Source organism: Camelina sativa, chromosome 14 (assembly GCF_030686135.1).
Source record: "Camelina sativa cultivar CO46 ecotype springtype chromosome 14, ASM3068613v1".
NCBI lineage: Eukaryota > Viridiplantae > Streptophyta > Magnoliopsida > Brassicales > Brassicaceae > Camelina > Camelina sativa.
This window is the reverse complement of record NC_141893.1, coordinates 26,568,421-26,586,259: the sequence shown is the minus strand read 5'-3', so window position 1 is coordinate 26,586,259 and position 17,839 is coordinate 26,568,421. Positions and strand designations below refer to the sequence as shown.

The 17,839-nt window shown below is 35.7% G+C and overlaps 2 protein-coding genes and 1 long non-coding RNA gene across 11 annotated transcripts; 1 reads left to right on the top strand and 2 right to left on the bottom strand.

The window, feature by feature from the left end:
• Positions 1 to 584: 584 nt before the first annotated feature.
• Positions 585 to 2,672, top strand: LOC104742247 (uncharacterized). Of its 8 annotated transcripts, none has more exons than XR_015579289.1 (6): positions 585 to 899; positions 1,143 to 1,291; positions 1,484 to 1,594; positions 1,749 to 1,820; positions 2,031 to 2,132; positions 2,318 to 2,672. It is a non-coding gene; the product is annotated as an uncharacterized LOC104742247 (long non-coding RNA). The 8 variants fall into 8 exon arrangements; XR_015579288.1 differs by having other exon boundaries at positions 1,484 to 1,646; XR_760490.3 differs by having other exon boundaries at positions 1,484 to 1,650.
• Positions 2,673 to 4,526: 1,854 nt separating this feature from the next.
• On the bottom strand, positions 4,527 to 5,191 carry LOC147928664 (defensin-like protein 289). The gene is made up of 2 exons (XM_087484467.1): positions 5,035 to 5,191; positions 4,527 to 4,940 (listed from the first exon to the last, which is right to left on the bottom strand). The coding sequence occupies exons 1-2, from the start codon at positions 5,084 to 5,086 to the stop codon at positions 4,669 to 4,671; spliced, it is 324 nt and encodes a 107-aa protein (XP_087340593.1). The 5' UTR covers positions 5,087 to 5,191; the 3' UTR covers positions 4,527 to 4,668.
• Positions 5,192 to 8,620: 3,429 nt separating this feature from the next.
• LOC104777665 (3beta-hydroxysteroid-dehydrogenase/decarboxylase) lies at positions 8,621 to 12,170 on the bottom strand. 2 transcript variants are annotated; one of them, XM_087484465.1, is made up of 10 exons: positions 11,950 to 12,170; positions 11,534 to 11,800; positions 11,372 to 11,461; positions 11,151 to 11,284; positions 10,862 to 11,032; positions 10,399 to 10,524; positions 9,803 to 9,882; positions 9,401 to 9,599; positions 9,228 to 9,294; positions 8,621 to 8,999 (listed from the first exon to the last, which is right to left on the bottom strand). In XM_087484465.1, the coding sequence occupies exons 2-10, from the start codon at positions 11,775 to 11,777 to the stop codon at positions 8,791 to 8,793; spliced, it is 1,320 nt and encodes a 439-aa protein (XP_087340591.1). In that variant the 5' UTR covers positions 11,778 to 11,800; positions 11,950 to 12,170; the 3' UTR covers positions 8,621 to 8,790. The 2 variants fall into 2 exon arrangements, with proteins under 2 accessions (XP_087340591.1, XP_087340592.1); XM_087484466.1 differs by having other exon boundaries at positions 8,621 to 8,828.
• Positions 12,171 to 17,839: the final 5,669 nt, after the last annotated feature.

Here is a 17,839-nt window from a genome sequence, read left to right as displayed (position 1 = left end):
TGAATTGTGACACCCTGGTTTACGGAGATATTTAAAAGAATTGATTGGGCCACTTATGTCACTAAAGTATACTTATTTTTTCGATCAAAGGTCCTAAGAGAACTCTATAGTTAAGTGTGCTTGAACTGGAGTAATTTCAGGATAGGTGACGTTACAGGAAGTGATTTTCGGAACTGTGTGAGTGAGTACAAAACACATGGAAAGATCATCTGGTGAATTGTAGGGACGGTAACAAGTCTTTAAAACCTCCCGGACGTAGCAAACCGATCGTCGAATATGGATGGGCTCCCGGATTCAGAAATTGTAAATTAAAATGCAATAAATAAAACGGTTTAACTTATGGGATTAAAACTTTGGGCTATAGGGTATTTCAGGGATCAATGATTAAGGGGGAAATGAAACAAGGAATTCTATAGTTAACAACCGTTCTAGAACATGAACACAAGATTTGACTAACCATCTTTCAAGGTATTAATCACTAAACTTTCATTTGTACATTACAAGAAAAATTCACATTGATAGCACAGGAAGGTAGCTTATTTTCTTCATCTGCTATTAAAGATCAGTTTTTAATTCTGGTTACTATATCATAGCGTTCGAAAACTGTTATACCAAAAATTTACTAAAGCGGGAAATTTTAGAGCCTATTCTTTTCATCGGCGTCAGGCACTTAAAGCAAAAAATCTCTCGACTATATCCTCGTCGTTTCCGTTCTTCTTTCGATCCTTGCTCTCCCACTCTCTCGTCCTCTTCTCATTATCTTTCTCTTAGTCCTTTCTGTCATCTAATAATCGCAAGTAATCTTTGATAGTGGGAATCACAATTTTTTTCCCCAAATCAAAAAGCTAGGTCTTCGATTCCGCCATAGTCTCCATCGCAAAAATCGTCGCTGGCCACAAGTAAGTAAGCCCAGATCTGGTTTCATTTCTCTAGTCCAAATCAATTCTGGTTTAACTAATTTGCTCTAGTCAAATTAGATCTGGTTTCAGCTGCTCTAGTAACAAATCGTCGACTAATTGATTTGGCTTGGAATAAGAGATATGGTCAATGACCTTTGGAGAAATAAGATAGGGTTTTAATTTCTTCTGTTACTCACTAATAATGATTTACAAATCTTTGTTTTGGTAATTAAAAATCTGAAGGATCTCGATTTCACCTCCTTATCGTTTTTGAAACCTCAAGACCACGTTCACCATGGTTGATAAGGAGAAAGCCGTGAGTCTGTACCGGAGAGCTGCGGAGCTTGGTGATGTTGTTGGTCAATGTAATGTGGGGATTTCTTATCTTCAAGGTAATAAACCTAAGTTCTTTCTTATGGCTTTGATTTTTATAAAACCCTCATTGCAGTTTGAGTTGTTTATGATTGATATTGATGTTTTCTGTATTGTGGTATCTAGAATTTGGATTTGACGAGATTATTACTGACCAATTGGTAATGGATTGGTGGAGCATTTTCTGAGACATTGGTTGCTTGTATCTGCAGTTCAACCCTCGAATCCCAAGGAAGCGATCAAGTGGTTGAAGCAATCTGCTGAGAATGATTACGTTCGAGCACACTATCACTGTATCAGTTAGCTTTTTTGTTTACACCAAGGTCGGGTTGTGCAACTGCAAACCAATATGCTAATAGCATCTGAGATTGAAGTGTTGGTATTAGATAGTTGTGTTGTTGATTGTATTCATATGATCCAGGGAGATTTTTTGAAGAATAAGGACTAAGATTCATGTTTTATTTATTCATGTTTCAGAGAGTTGTATACTTACTAGCTCAAGAAAAGCAGCAATGTGGTGGACAGATTACTTCTAAGATGAATGGGATGGTTAGTTTCCTTGTGTTCTTATCTTAAAGTGGTGCTTACTGCTTGCTCTAATGATTTATGCTCTTTATATCATCTCTAGCAAATACTTGCGTTCCTCTGATTCTTATTTGTTTGTTAATTGCTCTAGTTCATGGCGACAATGGCAATTAAGGAGCTCGATAGAGTAACCAGATATTTTAGTATTTTAATGTTACTTTCATGCTTTACTAGGTTTGAACAGAAGAAGACAGTAGCAACTCTTGAGATGGAATTTAGTGCAGCAAGGCAAGAAGGCTTTGTTTCAAAATCCCAAACATACTAATGGAATTAAAAGTAAGAAAATAATCTATCGGTAAATCTTGTTTTCTTGTTGGTGTCGGTACTTGAATTACCACCTTGTAGTTTTGTTGGTGTGGGTACGTGAATTATGAAGTTTTTGTTGCATTAACATGTTGTCTAAGACCATTACGGTTAAAAGTTCACTGAGGTTTTGTGTTGTATAAATGGATTTTATAAAGGTTCGGAGATTGGATATCAAGGCTAGAACCAACCAAGTGTTCAAGCTTCTAAGAGGAAACTCACGAGGATGAAGGCCATGTGTGAACAAGTCTACTTGAGCCTCCAGTCTGGAGGTATTACATAGCTTTCCTACTTTCTTAATAAGTAAAGGCGATGAAGGATGAGGATGGTGTGGCTAGAGCCGTGAAGATCCGGTTGTTGGTGTTACGGAGTTCAACGGAAGATCCAGTTGGTGGCACTTAGGATGTTAGCTTTATTTTGTTTCAATACTTGGCTGCACTTAAGATATTAGTATAAGACTTGTATGATCTTATGTATGACATTTTTTGGGTTAAAGTATTTATATTATATATATATATATATATAGATGATTTATGAAATATGAAAACTAGATATAAATAAATTTAAATAATTTTTGCAAAATAAACTAAATTGTTTTAATAGAGCTATGGTTGAAGCTCCTAACATAGCATGAAAATTAGCTTATTACATTATTTTTAAAAATTAGAAAAACATGATAGCAAAGCATTTCACTACTGCTATGGTAGAAAACTCTAACATAGCATTCGTATTCTGTGCTATTGTATGTGTGGTACCTACGATAATAGTGGTCTAACATAACGTTTGTGAAAAAGCTATAAATGACGTATTATAGCATTTCCCAACTGCTATCAATGTAGATATTTGTTGTAGTGGTAAATCTCCTAATCAAATTTGCATTATCAAACAAGTTCACTAAGTTAACAATATCCCCTAACATCAACTTTCACAGGCTAGAGAAATATTATTTAAATTTATATTAGTTCATGCATTCTATCGAACACTTTTGATGCATAGAAAAACATAGAATCTAAAACAAAGTGATCAGTCCTATTCTAGCATTAAGAACATATGAATAAAAAAAACCACAAAAAAAAATATAGAATTCTCGAGCAACAATTAAACCATTAAATCATTTGATCTCCTACTTAGAATCCTAAAACCCAATTAGGATACTCGCACATATTGAATTCAACAACACAAAGAGATGAAGAAAATATAATTAAATTGATGAAATAAAAAGCAAAGAGTTTAGAATTCATCTCCAAATTGTCAAAAATGATGAATGAATCTCTAATCTCCAGAAAATGTGTCTCACAAAAAGTCTCAAGTGCAATAAAAAAAAACTCAGAAAATATAATAGAATGTGTCTTGCTAATTAGGTTTTGGGTATTTATACCCTTATTAAAATTAAAAAATGAAAATGAGAATAGAAAAATTCAGAAAAAAATAATTGTCTAGATTGCAGGCAGAATGACAACAGACTTCACTAGAATTCTCCAGACATCAGCAGAATTTTCTATAAACTTCACTAGACTTCTCCATACTTTAAGAGACTTCACCATACTTCTCTATACTTCAGCAGACATGTCTATAAACTTTACCAAACTTCTCCAGACATCAGCACTTATCTATAGAGTGCACTAGATTTCTCCAAACTTGTCCAGACTTCATGATTCAGTTCAACTTGGAGATGTCTAAAAGTCACATCCTACTTCTTTACTCCAAATAAGCTCGAATCCAACCAAAATATTCTAAATCCAACACATCGTCTCATACCTAATCACAACTCAAGAAAAGACGAAAAATACACAAAGGACAAAAATACACAAAAGACGGATAAAAATGTGACAAATGACTTAAAACGGATACTAAATGAAGGACAAAAGACTTCAAAAACACCACATATCATGAGCCAAGATTACTAGTGTTCTATTAACATAAGTAGGGCGGTCTAATCTTAATTAGTACCCAGATTTCAATATCAATTTTGGGTTTCTTCATAAATTGTCAATCACCAAAAAATTGCTAACTATTCACCATTACTCATAATGTTACCAAATTTTCTAAAAATATTAGTTCATATTTTTCCATTAGAAAATAAATTTCTGCATATATATTTGTAATTACGTAATTTATTATTAAAGCTTTATATAATAACATTAACAAATATAAATAGTTTTTGATAGGATAAAACAGACGTCAATTTTTAAAAATATTTTAACAACATAAAATTTAATAGAATTTAGATTCATAATTTGTCACATGACACGCTCTGGTGAGAGTACATTAACAATTTTATATTTTTTCTGATACAATACAGGATTTTTACTTCTCTTTATGAATATATTAACAACAATCTAATATAATGAAGTTAAAAGTTTGATATATTAAAACTATTTGATATTATAATTAACTTTTATTTATTTCTGAATATATCAACAAAACAAAATTCAACCAATAAGGTTGATTTTATTTTGCTGATAAAAAGGTATAATTTTATATGTTGTAAATTAAACACTTAAATAGTCTAAAGACCGTTAGGATTAATTAGGTGTTGCAACGCTTTCTTATAAGCCATACAAGTACATTCTCCAAGAAGGCAACCATAATAAAATTCTTTAGGGCAGGGATGAGTATCAGGACAATCATTATCCGTCTTGCATAGCTTATGTGCACAATGGCATTTTCCGTTAAGACACTTTGCATGTTCTTCTACACATCGCAACACACACTCTTTTGTTGTCTTGCATGATATATCCTCATCGGCCTGTACTCCAAATCTATTCACCAACAATGTACCTATTAATTGCAAACACATACCATATTTAATATTTTATTCAGTTTAATAGATCGACTAAACAAAATATCAAAGATATAAATATATATAGCTAACATGAGAGATAGAAAACAAAAATGATGAAGATTGTTGTTTTCGATGCTGCCATGTCTTTTGCGTGAAATTTCTTAATATGAGTAGGAGTTTATGGTTTAGAGTTTATAAAGACGTTTTTGATAGCTTCGCATGGTGATTTGATGCTTAAATACTATGCCTTGGAGCATGAAAATGGCAGTTTAATTAGTTAATGCATAGTATAATTTTGACATAAATATTTTGCTCTAATAGATGATATTTGCTAAGGAAAAAATCTAGGAGGAATTTAAGTTCCTAAGATCATCCTCATTGGCCATTCCCTAAAGGGTGTCAAAACTATTAATTAATAGTAAATTTAGTATTAATTTAATTTAATAATTTCTACTAACTTTTAACTGAAGATTTTCTTTGGTAATTGTAAAAAAATGACCAAGTCATCTCTTTAAATCTTTTATTTTTTATTCTTTTATTTTATTTTAAGTTATTCTATTTTTTCCAATGGAAATGCTCTTAAGTTGTTTTACTATTTTATTGGTTTAGGATTTAGAAAGAATTTTAATGACTTTATGTTTTTTTTAAATCTTGCTGATTTTTAAAATCATAGAAAATTAGAAAGTAAAAATGAAGGATTCCAAGAGATTATTTAGGAAGTTTTTTAAAATCTTGCTGATTTGTTTTTCCTAATCTTGTAAAATCTTTCATAAAATCTTTCACAATCTTTCTATTTGATGAAAGAGTTTTCATGACTTTTTTTATGAAGGAAATGATATAAAATCATAAACCAATAACATAAAATTTGAATTCATTAATAATCCAAAATTCTTTTGTTTTATTTGAATAACATAAAATTTTTAATAACTTTATAAAACTCTTAATTCAATAACACTAGATTATCAAGATTTTAGATAACTTTTTACAAATCCACAACCAATAACACCAAATTTTTAAAGAGTTTTAAAAAGTCTTGATTGAATAACAACATATTTTACATAACTTTTAAAGTCATTAAAATTCTTTCTAAATCCTAAACCAACAGAGTAAGATATATAATCTATAGCTGGCCTAAGGCACTCTTGCACTCTCTAAAAACTCTAGTGAATGGTTAATGAAGTGAAGTAGATAGATGGTGAAACTGTTGCTGGCCAAAGGACACTATCAACAGATTTAATAGAGAGGGATATGGATTGGTGGGTGGACCGAGAGACGTCACAAAGATCTGTAAAAAGATCTATGATAAGCCACATAACTCTCAAGCTTCAAGGAATCATGAACAAGAAGAATGAGAGGATGGTTGCTTCTATCTCATAAGAAAACCTAAGAAAACATTTATTTTATTTCATTCAATGTCTTAAGGGTTACATATCTAATAAGGGAATTTATATACTAGTCCAACATTTAGGGACCTTCTAGAGTCAAAAATATTATATAATAAATTAAGGACTAAACTTGAAAAACAACAACTCTTAAAAGAAAAGACTCATAAAAACTGTAATAGTCATAATCCTGCAAAACAAGAAAATTGAAACTGGCCAGGTTGTGAGCATTTTGTCAAACTGGCCAGTTTTGCCAAATGTCATCCTGGCGGGTTTGAGTGAGTGCGGCCGGTCTGAAGCTTTGTTGTGGCCAGGCAGATCTCTTAAACCAGCGGATTCTCCTGCACTTGAAATAGTAAACGAAGAAGCTTCCTTGATTCCTTGGAAAACTGGTAGGAACACAGTTGTTGGAGTCTTGAGTTTCTCTTGGGTGATTTCTAGCATTTCCTTGTCGATCTCGTCTTCTTGGAGTTCTTCAAGCTCTATGATAACAATGAGATTCTCTACAGAATTGTTGAACTCTTCTCTTAGTTTCCTCTTGCATGATCTAGTTCTTGGTGCTTAATTCATAGTGGAGATATTGAGGGTGTCTTCTTTATATTCAGTTGATTTGGTTTTGATGTCCTCATCAATGAATTCCTTGTACAAGGTATACATAAATTCAAATTTATGATTATTGACCTAAAGTGTCGTATTTTTTACGACATATAGGACTATCAAAATGAAAAGTAGTTATAGAATATACTAAAACACTATAGCTTTAAAGCAGAAAAATGGTTTTATACAATAAATTTTTGATCAAGCTCTGACCAAAAAAACTTTAGAGAAAAAGAAAACCATACATTAGTATGGTATGATATTAATGTGACCATATATTTACATAGATATTTTATATATATATATTGATATGATCTTGGGTGACAAGATCGAGTCTTTTGAAGTTTCTTTGCATGGATTGCGAACAAACAACGATAGATCCGTGAAATGACAAGAAAAACAATGGTAAAATGCTGATAGAATGGAACTGGGGGGGGGGGGGGGGGGGGGGGGAATCGATGATGATGGAATGGATTGAGAATACCTTGTGGATCGAATATCGATTGTAACTTCCAGAGGTTGCGGAAAGCCTATGAACTAACGAACTTGCTTAGGCTTGGATATTACACACCAAACTATCACAAGAAGAAGAGATATTACACACCCTTTAGATCAAACAATTTGGAAAAGGTTTTTGATAATAAAAAGTTTGATAAGTTCTCGTAAGGGATTACAATGGAAATATAAAGAAGAAAAGAAGCTGGTTTGAAACAAACACACCAAGATTCTAAACAGCACTAAACACACTCGAAAATAACAAGAAATTAAAGACAAAGTTTTAATTCAAAATTGGCTATTCTTCTTCTCAAAAACGTGGCTCTTGGAGTTAGGAACAACAATGGGCTATGAATGAGTGTATGGGCTAGCCTCATTAAAACCTCTCTTGGAAAACCTATTGGGACAAAACCAAAAAGAGTGAAAAAGAGTCCAAGTCACACACTTCCATTGCCGTTGCTTGAACGGCTTGAATCACAACCGATGTAGTTGGATAAACATCTTGTTTAAGGCTGCCCTCAATCTATTGTAGAAGCATGGTGATAGCTTGATTAAGTCGCTTGGTCTCATCATGGGGCCATTAGAAATTTGCAAGGCTGCCTCTTCTTTAGCTCCATTCTCATCGGGTTCAAGCTGTTCCTTAACTTTATTCTTCTCAACTTCAAGGTGCTGCTCCTTAGATTCAAGCTGCTGGTCCATTATCATATATATATATATATGATAGTGGGTTCAACTTCGGAACTTGGTTCCCAGGAATTGAACCCACACCTTTTGTGTGGACGACTAAGGGTTTCAAAATCAAATAAAATAAGACGGGAACAAAATAAAAATTTGACGCATAACATTTATTTATGCTGGCCAAAATCAGAAGATGCTGATTTTTCACTACTGTAGTTTTTACCTAAGAGCAAGAATGGAAGTGCAGAAGATATGTTAAAGAAACGAAAGATCACAGCAACAACAATGGCCCTATAACGGCTGTCACTCAACTCAAAAAATAGAAAATCAGCAAACTAAAGAGCTAAAATTTAGTAATATTGTCGGAGACGATCAATCACTTGATTACAATCAACAGAAGAAAAAACTGGAAAAATATCCATTAGCTTGACGATGACCAGGTTTTATAATCGTAATCTTTGTTGTCGTGTAAAACTATACAAAAGTATTACGTTGATTAAATTCAGCTGACAAACACACAAGTATTGATCCAAACCGATTCTTAAATTTTGGTATCAGAGTAATCGAACTTGATTGTTACAGAGTTCAACTCAGACCAAGCAACATCCATCTACACAGGAGAGTCATGTCTATCAATGTAGAGAGGAAACATAAAGCCGTTACCTTACACAAAGCTCAAATTTTTGAATCTTCTTTAGTCTTTCTTCTTGCTCCCGAGCAATTTCATTTTCTCTGGTAACATGCCATGGATGAACAAAAACATTGATGATACCAACAAAACCTTGGAAAGAACAATAATTATGACAGAAGAAGATCCCCCGGTTGCAACAAAGTTATGATAGAGAGTAATCAGAATGACTATGGCAATGAGAGTCTGCTTTTTCCATTGAATTGTATCAGTAACTGCAACGTTCATATGCCACCAATAAGACTTTCTCAGTATGTGAGCCAAAATTACTAGTGAATTTCTATTATGAGTAGGGTAGTTTAATTTTTAGTATCAAGATTTTCGTGAATCTTAGTACCTATCTAATCTTTTAGGTACGGTTTCAGTGTCAGTTCAGGGTTCAGGTTTTAGTTAGTTAATTAATTACAAAGAAATTCCCAAAAAAAATCCAGAGACATATGTACCTTCTGTTTTGGGTTGATTTTGAGCTGCCAAGTGTGAGAACGAATCTATTGTCCTCTTTATACCTTCCTGACATTACAAAAAAAAAATGAACAATGAAAGTGCAAGGGTAAGCAATAGCGAAGCAGAAGATATATCGATCTCTGTCTCAAATGAAGGAAAAGATTGTATAAACCTGAAGTGGGACAACAGGAGCATAGCCTAAACGATCCTTTGCTTTTGAAGAATCAAAAGTTCTGTTGCAAGAAAGTAGCCTTACTCTAGAAGGTGTTAGCACTGGTACTTTCATCCCATATGGTCCCAGTAATTTATATACCAGTTCCACAAGATGTGCTATTGGCATCATTATAAATGCAGGGATCTTTATACTTGGCCTGAAAAACATACAGCAATTTACCAATTTCAAGTTAGTTCATCATGAACAAAAACAAATCAAGTGTACTCGGAGATTTTTTATTTTACTTGCGTTGGGTAGGAAAAAAGATAAGGAAGGAAACGAGATATCTAATTACGACTACAGATAGAAACCCTCAAAAAGTGGAAGAACCTTCTTGTAACCCTTGTTAAAGAAATATACCTCTCATAGCCAAGTCCTTCAAGAAGCTGTGACATAAACTCCCAAAATTTAATTGGCTCCATGTTGGTAATGAAGTATGCCTGCACAGTCATTTCATGTAGCATTACTACAGCGATGATTTCCATGCATCATAAACATTCCTCAACTAGCCTACGAGGAGATTAACTTCTATAAGAAAAGTGCCATAATTCTAGATAATGGGCAGTTTAGTTACGAACTTAGCACACATTCACAACCTATATGTAGTATGTCACCTTGTAACCCAAATTAAGTCCAAGAAAAGCAACGAGGACAATTTAAATTTCCAAATACAACCAGACTGCAGCCAAACTCGTATACAGTATATGTTTTCATGAAATGTGATCCAACTTTCTGAGTCTCTTAATTCCCTAAGGAGCAGACATAAGGTTGTGCCTTTTTTTATTCATTCAGTTGCCCCAATGCTTTCATTTACTACAGCTAACGTTATAACAGACAAGAATAAAACTTAGAGAGGTAATATATATACAATAAAATAAGAACAGCAGCAAAACATAGTACAGTACCACTATGATATTATAGACAACTACAACATGGTATCAATTGAAACCAAATACCTGGCCTGCAGCTTTTGCACATACTTCTCCTCCTGACGCTAGTGCTCGCTCAGCACAGACATGGGCGTGCACAACATTTTCAACATAAGTGAAATCATAGAAGTTACTCCCATCACCTATAATGAACTAGACATAAAGAATCCAAAACGAATCAGAAACGTAAACTAAATTATTGAATGTCCTAGACAAAGCAAAAGACATGAGACAATGCATCTTTAGCTAATTATTCATTTTAATAAGATCCTTATTTTTATTAAGAAGCATGCCATTTTGCTAAATAGATAAACGCATATCTGCAAACTATCAGATGTTTCAATATGTAGCATGGTCATATTTTACACACACTGTGATGGAAGTAGCAAGACTGATGAAACCATCACTTAAAAAGGAGAGACAAGAGCACAATAGATCACAAATATAGCATTTAGAAGGCCAAGAGATAAACAAAGAAAATATATCCAACCTTGGATTTCCCAGCCCTGGCAGCAGTAACAAGCGATGGAACCATTAATTTATCACCAGGACCAAATATGCTGCTAGGACGTATGCAACAAGTGAGTAGTCCATTTCTTCCATTTGCTTTCAAGATCAAAGCTTCCCCTTCAGCTTTGGTAGCTGAATATGAGTCATTATGCTGAAAACAAAATAGAGTTTCTTACTCGGTAAACCGAATCTCAAAAAAGAGCAACACAAGCAAATTATGCATAATCCTGTAAAAAATGTCAAGTTCTAAACAAGATAGAAACAAAGACCTTGGGTGGGTACGGCATTGATTCATCGGCATTCAAAGTACCATGGACTCCGTCAAACACGACACTAGGAGAGCTAGTGTAGATCAGCCTCTTTACTCCAACCTCAATACAAGCATCAATAACATTTGTAGTCCCTACCCACAAAGAAGTTGGTATTAACACTAACAAAACTTTTCAGTTTTAAATAGAGAAAGATTTACAGATTTGAAGTATCTTCAAACCTTGAACATTAACTGAGTAATGAAGCTGGTGATTGTTAATAGATGAATCTGGAGCTGCCATATGAAACACCACCTCTGCTCCCTCAAAACCTATCCAACTTCATCATCAGATACCAAATTCGATGAATCACTAAACTGAATCGAATTCAAAGCAAAATTAACCTTTGACAACTTGAGATTTGTTCCGGAGATCAGCAGAGACGTACTGAACTCGACCGGATCTAATTGCTTCGCCGAGAAGTCCAGTCTCCTCGTGAGGCTCCAGATGTATAGCTGGAGCTAAATCGGCGATGCGGACGTGGAACATCTCGTAACGTATGAGCATTTCCACAAGATGCCTAGCGGCGAATCCTCTTCCACCGGTAACGACGCACCATCGCTCAGTCTCCGTAACTTCCATCACCATTGTTGTCTTCTTCTCCGCCGAAACTATTCAAATCCAAAAGAGTAGAAGAAAATTGCTTATAATGTATTCAAAAATTGATCAGCTAAAAACCGAAAATATAATATACAAATCGAAAACAGATAACAATAGTTAGATGGGAACTCAGAGCCAAGCTCAAAATCGGAGGAGTTACATTTTACGAAGAGGCGGAAGTCGACGGCGTCGAGTTACAGGTGGAAGTCAACGGCGAGAACGGCGGTGCTGGACGGTAGACTGAGAGGAGAGAACGTTCCGAGAAAAAAAAAATTGGTAGATTGCTGATGAAACCGAGGTTCTTTTTTTCTTTTTTTCTTTTTTTTAAAAATACATGAATAATTGCATAATTTATTATTTGATTTGGTTTTGTTTGGTTTCATTGTTTTGGTTTTTGTGTTTTGATTTAAGGATTAGAGTAACTTCCGATTTACATTAGAGCTATGGTTTTTGGAGTTTTTCATTTTCTTAATGACGGTTTAGGAGCTTGTAAGAAAGGTCTATAAAAGGATTCGTTATGATCAATAAAAATTAGCCTCCAACAATTAACTTAATTCTCTAGAAAGAGATTTGGGTTAAAAGGGAAAGTTTAGCTTTAATCTTTCCTTATAGTTTCAATCAAGGCTCCAGTTACCAGATTAGCGGCAAAGGTTCAGACAAAGGTTCAGGCTCGTATCAGGACTTTGGTTATCTGAATACTCAAGCCAGCTTACAGCCTATAAACTTGCTTAAATTGTCCCAAATATCAAATTATTCATGTGGAGAGCGCTTTATGGTGCACCAGCTGTTTCAAAATGTCAATATTCTCATGGTCGGTTGAATCCTATATGTCAAGTTTGTGGAGTGGGAGTTGAATATGTGTGTCATGTGCTTTTGAATGTACGGCTTCTCAGCGGGTATCGGCGCTGGCTAAGATACCCCTCCTTTGTTGTTGTAAACTTGAAGTAATTAGGAGATAATGCCATGTATATTTAGGAGAAATCTAAATATACATAAGGATAAGGTCAATTATATTTAGGAGCATCTAAAATATATATTTGGGAGTTATCCATTGGGTTTTGGTTTTGTGTTCTCTATATAAGGAGGTGCTAGTTTGTGGCACAACTTATGTGTTTTTGAGCTTAAGGTTTTGAGTATTTTCTTTAAGATTAATAAGAGAGATATTCTTAGTAAAGCACTTGTGTTCTTTACTTGGTTTCTACACGTGGTATCAGAGCTTCTTCAATGGCAGGAGAAGACGTAAAAGCTTTGATGGAAGGAGGAGGAGAAGATAAAAGCTTGATGTTAAGTCAAGAGGACAAGCAAAGTTCATCTCAGGTTCCAGAATCGTCACCATCGGCAGACGGAGGTTCTTCTTCTATCAAGTGCCGATGTTGAATTCAAGCAACTACACTGTATGGTCTATGAAGATGAGAATCCTGCTTAGGGTTCACAAATCATGGGATGTAATAGAAAAAGGAAGCTTTGATGAGACAAAGAACGATTTGGCAATCGCTCTTATCATACATTCTATTCCTGAAGCTCTAACTCTCCAAGTTGGAACTCTAGAGATTGCAAAGGAGATATGGGAAGCTATCAGATCGAGGCATATTGGAGTGGACATGGTTAAGGAAGCAATACTGCAAACCTTAATGGTTGAGTTCGACCGCTTAAAGATGAAGGAGACAAAAAAGGATTGATGAATTTGTTGAAAGGCTGTCTGCAATTTCAACAAAATCAGCTGCTTTGGGAAACGAGTTGGCCGAACCAATGATTGTCAAGAAGTTCTTGTCAAGTCTCCCTCGAAGGAAGTTTATTCATATTGTAGCTTCCCTCGAGCAGGTACTTAACTTGAATAAAACCAGTTTCGAAAACATTGTACGTCGACTTAAGGCTTACGAAGAAAGAATTGGTGAAGAAGAGTCAGAACAGGATGATGATCAAGGCAAGCTTATGTTTGTTAACTCAAATCCTTTTGGAGGCTACAGAGGAAGGGGACGAGGAGGTCGTTCTTCCAGGGGCAGAGGAGGACGCGGCAGGTTTAGTTTTCAACAAAAGGACAGAGATAAGGAACAAGACCTGTCGCATATCACTTGTTTCAGATGTGACAAACAAGGACATTATGCATCGGACTGCCCTAATATACTACTCAAACTGCAAGAAGTAGTGGAGAAAAAGGATGAGGAGACTCACATAGTTGATGAGTTGATGATGAATGAAGTAGTGTTTCTTCAAGAAGACAAAGTAAAACCAAGCGTTTTTGAGACCAATGTCGACAACACGAACATATGGTATCTAGATAATGGTGTAGCAACCATATGGGTGGTGTTAAGAGTTTCTTTTATGATCTGTGTGAGGAAGTGACGGGCAAAGTTAGATTTGGAGATGACTCTCGTGTTGATATCAAGGGAAAAGGTTCCATATGATTTGTATTTGAGAATGGTGAGAAGAAAGTGTTGTACAATGTCTACTATATACCCGATTTGAAGAGTAATATTGTGAGTCTAGGCCAAGCTACTGAGGCAGGGTGCGAGATACGAATGGTAGAAGACAAATTAATGCTTTATGACAAGTCTGGGAAGCTACTCGTCACTACAACAAGATTTAAAAATCGTCTATACAAAGTTATGTTGGAAGTAGATAGCATTGAGTGTCTACAGCTTGCCTCAACAAACCAATCCTCGACTTGGCACGCACGATTGGGGCATGTCAACAATGATACGATGAAGCTGATTATCAATAAAGACTTAGTGATTGGCATACCTAACATCAAGGTTGAGAGACAAACATGTGTATCTTGCTTGCTTGGTAAACAAACAAGAGATTCGTTCCCGCGTGCGACCATGTACAGAGCTACACATCCTCTCGAGCTGATACACGGCGACCTCTGTGGACCGATCACACCTGCAACACCAGCTCAGAAGAAGTATGTTTTTATGCTTGTTGATGATTTCTCGTGTTACATGTGGACAGTCCTTCTGAGAGAAAAAAGTGAAGCACTCGACATATTCAAGAAGTTTAAGATGATTGTTGAACAAGAAACAAAGTGTGTCATCAAGACACTCAGAACTGATAGAGGAGGGAAATTTACTTCAGCTGATTTCTATTCTTTTTGTGAAAAAAATGGAATCATGAGGCAATTGACAGCTCCATATTCTCCTCAACAGAATGGAGTGGTTGAAAGGAGAAACCGAACACTTATGGGAATGTCGAGAAGCGTCTTAAAACATATAGATTTGCCAAATTATTTGTGGGGTGAAGCTGTGAGGCACTCGACATATTTGATCAACAAAATTGTAACAAGGTCTCTTGCAGAAAAGACTCCATACGAGATGCTAAGGGGAACGAAACCGAATCTAGATCATCTAAGGACTTTTGGTTGTATCGCATACACAAGAACAGAAGCCGTGGGGAGAAAGAAATTAGATGACAGGTCGAGACTCTTAGCACACCTAAGAACTGAGCCTGGATCAAAAGCCTATCGTTTGCTCGAACCAACTAGTAAACGAATCATTGTAAGTCGAGATGTTCGCTTTGATGAAAACAGAGGATGGGACTAGAAAAGAATAGGAACAGAGGAACTTGGTCACACTCCGAGTTTTTTTATTTCTGTTGGTGGTTTTGGATATAGAGGTGTTCGTCTGATCGAACACGAAACGGAAGAAGAAGATGGTGATCCGATAGTTGCAGAAACAGAGTCTAATAATGATCTTGTTGAAGAGGAAGATGGTTTTGAATCGGACAATGAGGGAGATGATGAACAACAGCAGCCGTTGGTACGAAGATCTGCTAGACTTCGAGCAGAGCCAAAGTATTTGGCTGATTATGTCACTCAAGATGAAGAATTGGAGCTTCTTTTGCTGTCTATCAATGAAGAATCCTGGGATTTTAATGAAGCATCTAAGACAGAAGTATGGATAACAGCCTGTAAGGATGAACTGGCATCAATAGAGAAAAACAAAACTTGGAGTCTAGTTGATCTACCATATGGAGTTAAGCCAATTTGTTTAAAATGGGTGTTCAAGATAAAAAGGAACTCGGATGGAAATATAAACAAACACAAAGCTAGATTGGTGGAAAAAGGGTATGTTCAAAGGTATGGGATTGATTATGATGAGGTCTTTGCACATGTGGCTCGCATGGAAACAATCCGATTTATTATAAGTCACTTTGCATTATATGGCTGGAAGATACACCATTTGGATGTTAAGACAGCTTTTCTGAATGGAGAACAAAAGGAGAAAGTGTTTGTCACACAACTAGATGGTTTCTTGGTCAAGGGAAGTGAGAGGAAGGTATACAAGTTGCACAAAACCCTCCATGGCTTAAAGCAAGCTCCTAGAGCATGGAATGCTAAGCTGCATATGACTCTCAAGGATATGAAGTTTCATAGGTGCTCTAAGGAACCTTCACTATACTTTAACAATGAAGATGGAGAACTTCTTATAGTGGCGGTTTATGTAGATGACCTGCTTGTTACTGGTTCCTCACAGTCTGCGATTTGCAAGTTTAAGGAGAAGATGGCGACTAAGTTTGAGATGAGTGACCTTGGGTTACTCTCTTACTATCTTGGCATTGAGGTGAGACAGCTTGAAACATGAATTCTGCTGAAACAAGAGAGGTATGCGCTTCAAAAATATTGGAGGAGACTGGAATGAGTGAATGCAACCCTACTCAAGTACCAATGGACATGAATTTGAAGCTGTCAAAATCTCAAGGTGAAAAATCCATTGAAGGACTTGAGTATCGTTGAAGTATTGGTTGTCTCTGATACCTGCTACATACACGGCCTGATCTTGCTTACAGTATTGGAGTTTTAAGCAAGTACATGCATGAGCCTAAGGAGTCTCACAGAGCTAGCTTGAAGCAAGTTATCAGATATCTTCGAGGGACATGCTCTTTTGGTCTTTTCTACAAATGAACGAACAAGTTATGCTTTGTAGGTTGCAGTGACAGCTCTTATAGTGTGGACTTGGACGATGGCAAGAGTACCACAGGACATATGTTTTATCTCGGTGATTCACCAATTACTTGGTGTTCACAAAAACAAGAGATTGTAGCTTTGTCTTCTTGTGAGGTAGAGTTTATGGCCGCTACTAAAGCCGCTAAGCAAGCGATCTGGCTGCAAGAACTACTTGAAGAAGTAACTGGTGGGAAGAGTGAGAGGGTGGTCATCCGGGTTGATAACAAGTCGATGATTGTGCTTACTAAGAACCCGGTGTTTCACGGGCATAGCAAGCATAGCCACACTCGGTTTCACTTTATCTGTGAATGTGTCGAGAGAGAGCAAGTGAGTGTTGAGCATGTTCCTGAGAGTGAGCAGAAGGCTGATATTCTGATTAAGGCTCTTGGGAGAATGAAGTTTAAAGAAATGAGGACTCTAATGGGAGTGTTTGATGTGAGTGAAGATGAGCTCAAGCTTAGAGGGGAAAATGTTGTTGTAAGCTTGAAGTAATTAGGAGATAATGCCATGTATATTTAGGAGAAATCTAAATATACATAAGGATAAGGTCAATTATATTTAGGAGGATCTAACATATATATTTGAGAGTTATCCAATTGGATTTTGGTTTTGTGTTCTCTATGTAAGGAGGTTCTAGTTTGTGGCACAACTTATGTGTTTTTGAACTTATTAAAAGACTTGTGTTCTATACTTGGTTTCTACATCCTTGTCAAGGTTTTTCGATTTCTCTAAGTGAAAATATGAATTGCATTTTTACTTTGATGGAAAATGATAGATTACGTGAAGCTCACATAATTTTCCATTCCTTGAAATTTATGGGGTATTTGGAAAATTCGAAATGCTACTTTGATTGCTGGTAAAACAGGAGATTTAAAAATATTGGTGTCACTTTCCATGGAAGAAGCAACAAACTGGTCAAACCAGAATGAAGTACCTGTGAATGGTATCATCAAATGCAATGGGAGTTCTTCGTGGATTAATCCATCTTTAATGTGTGGTGGAGCGTGGATTGCAAGAGATGATAATGGTGCAGCAGTTTTTCATGCACGTGATGCTTTTTTACCGGCCTTTAACAAGATCACTGCAACATTGCGTTGTATTTTGTAGA

Coding starts and splice junctions, on each gene's coding strand:
- LOC147928664 (XM_087484467.1), bottom strand. CDS start 5,086: ATGGCAGCATCGAAAACAACAATCTTCATCATTTTTGTTTTCTATCTC. Junction 4,941..5,034: donor TTTTGTTTTCTATCTCTCAT/GTTAGCTATATA, acceptor TGCAATTAATAG/GTACATTGTTGGTGAATAGA.
- LOC104777665 (XM_087484465.1), bottom strand. CDS start 11,777: ATGGTGATGGAAGTTACGGAGACTGAGCGATGGTGCGTCGTTACCGGT. Junction 10,525..10,861: donor CCAGGGCTGGGAAATCCAAG/GTTGGATATATT, acceptor CTTTATGTCTAG/TTCATTATAGGTGATGGGAG. Junction 9,600..9,802: donor GAAGGACTTGGCTATGAGAG/GTATATTTCTTT, acceptor TATGTTTTTCAG/GCCAAGTATAAAGATCCCTG.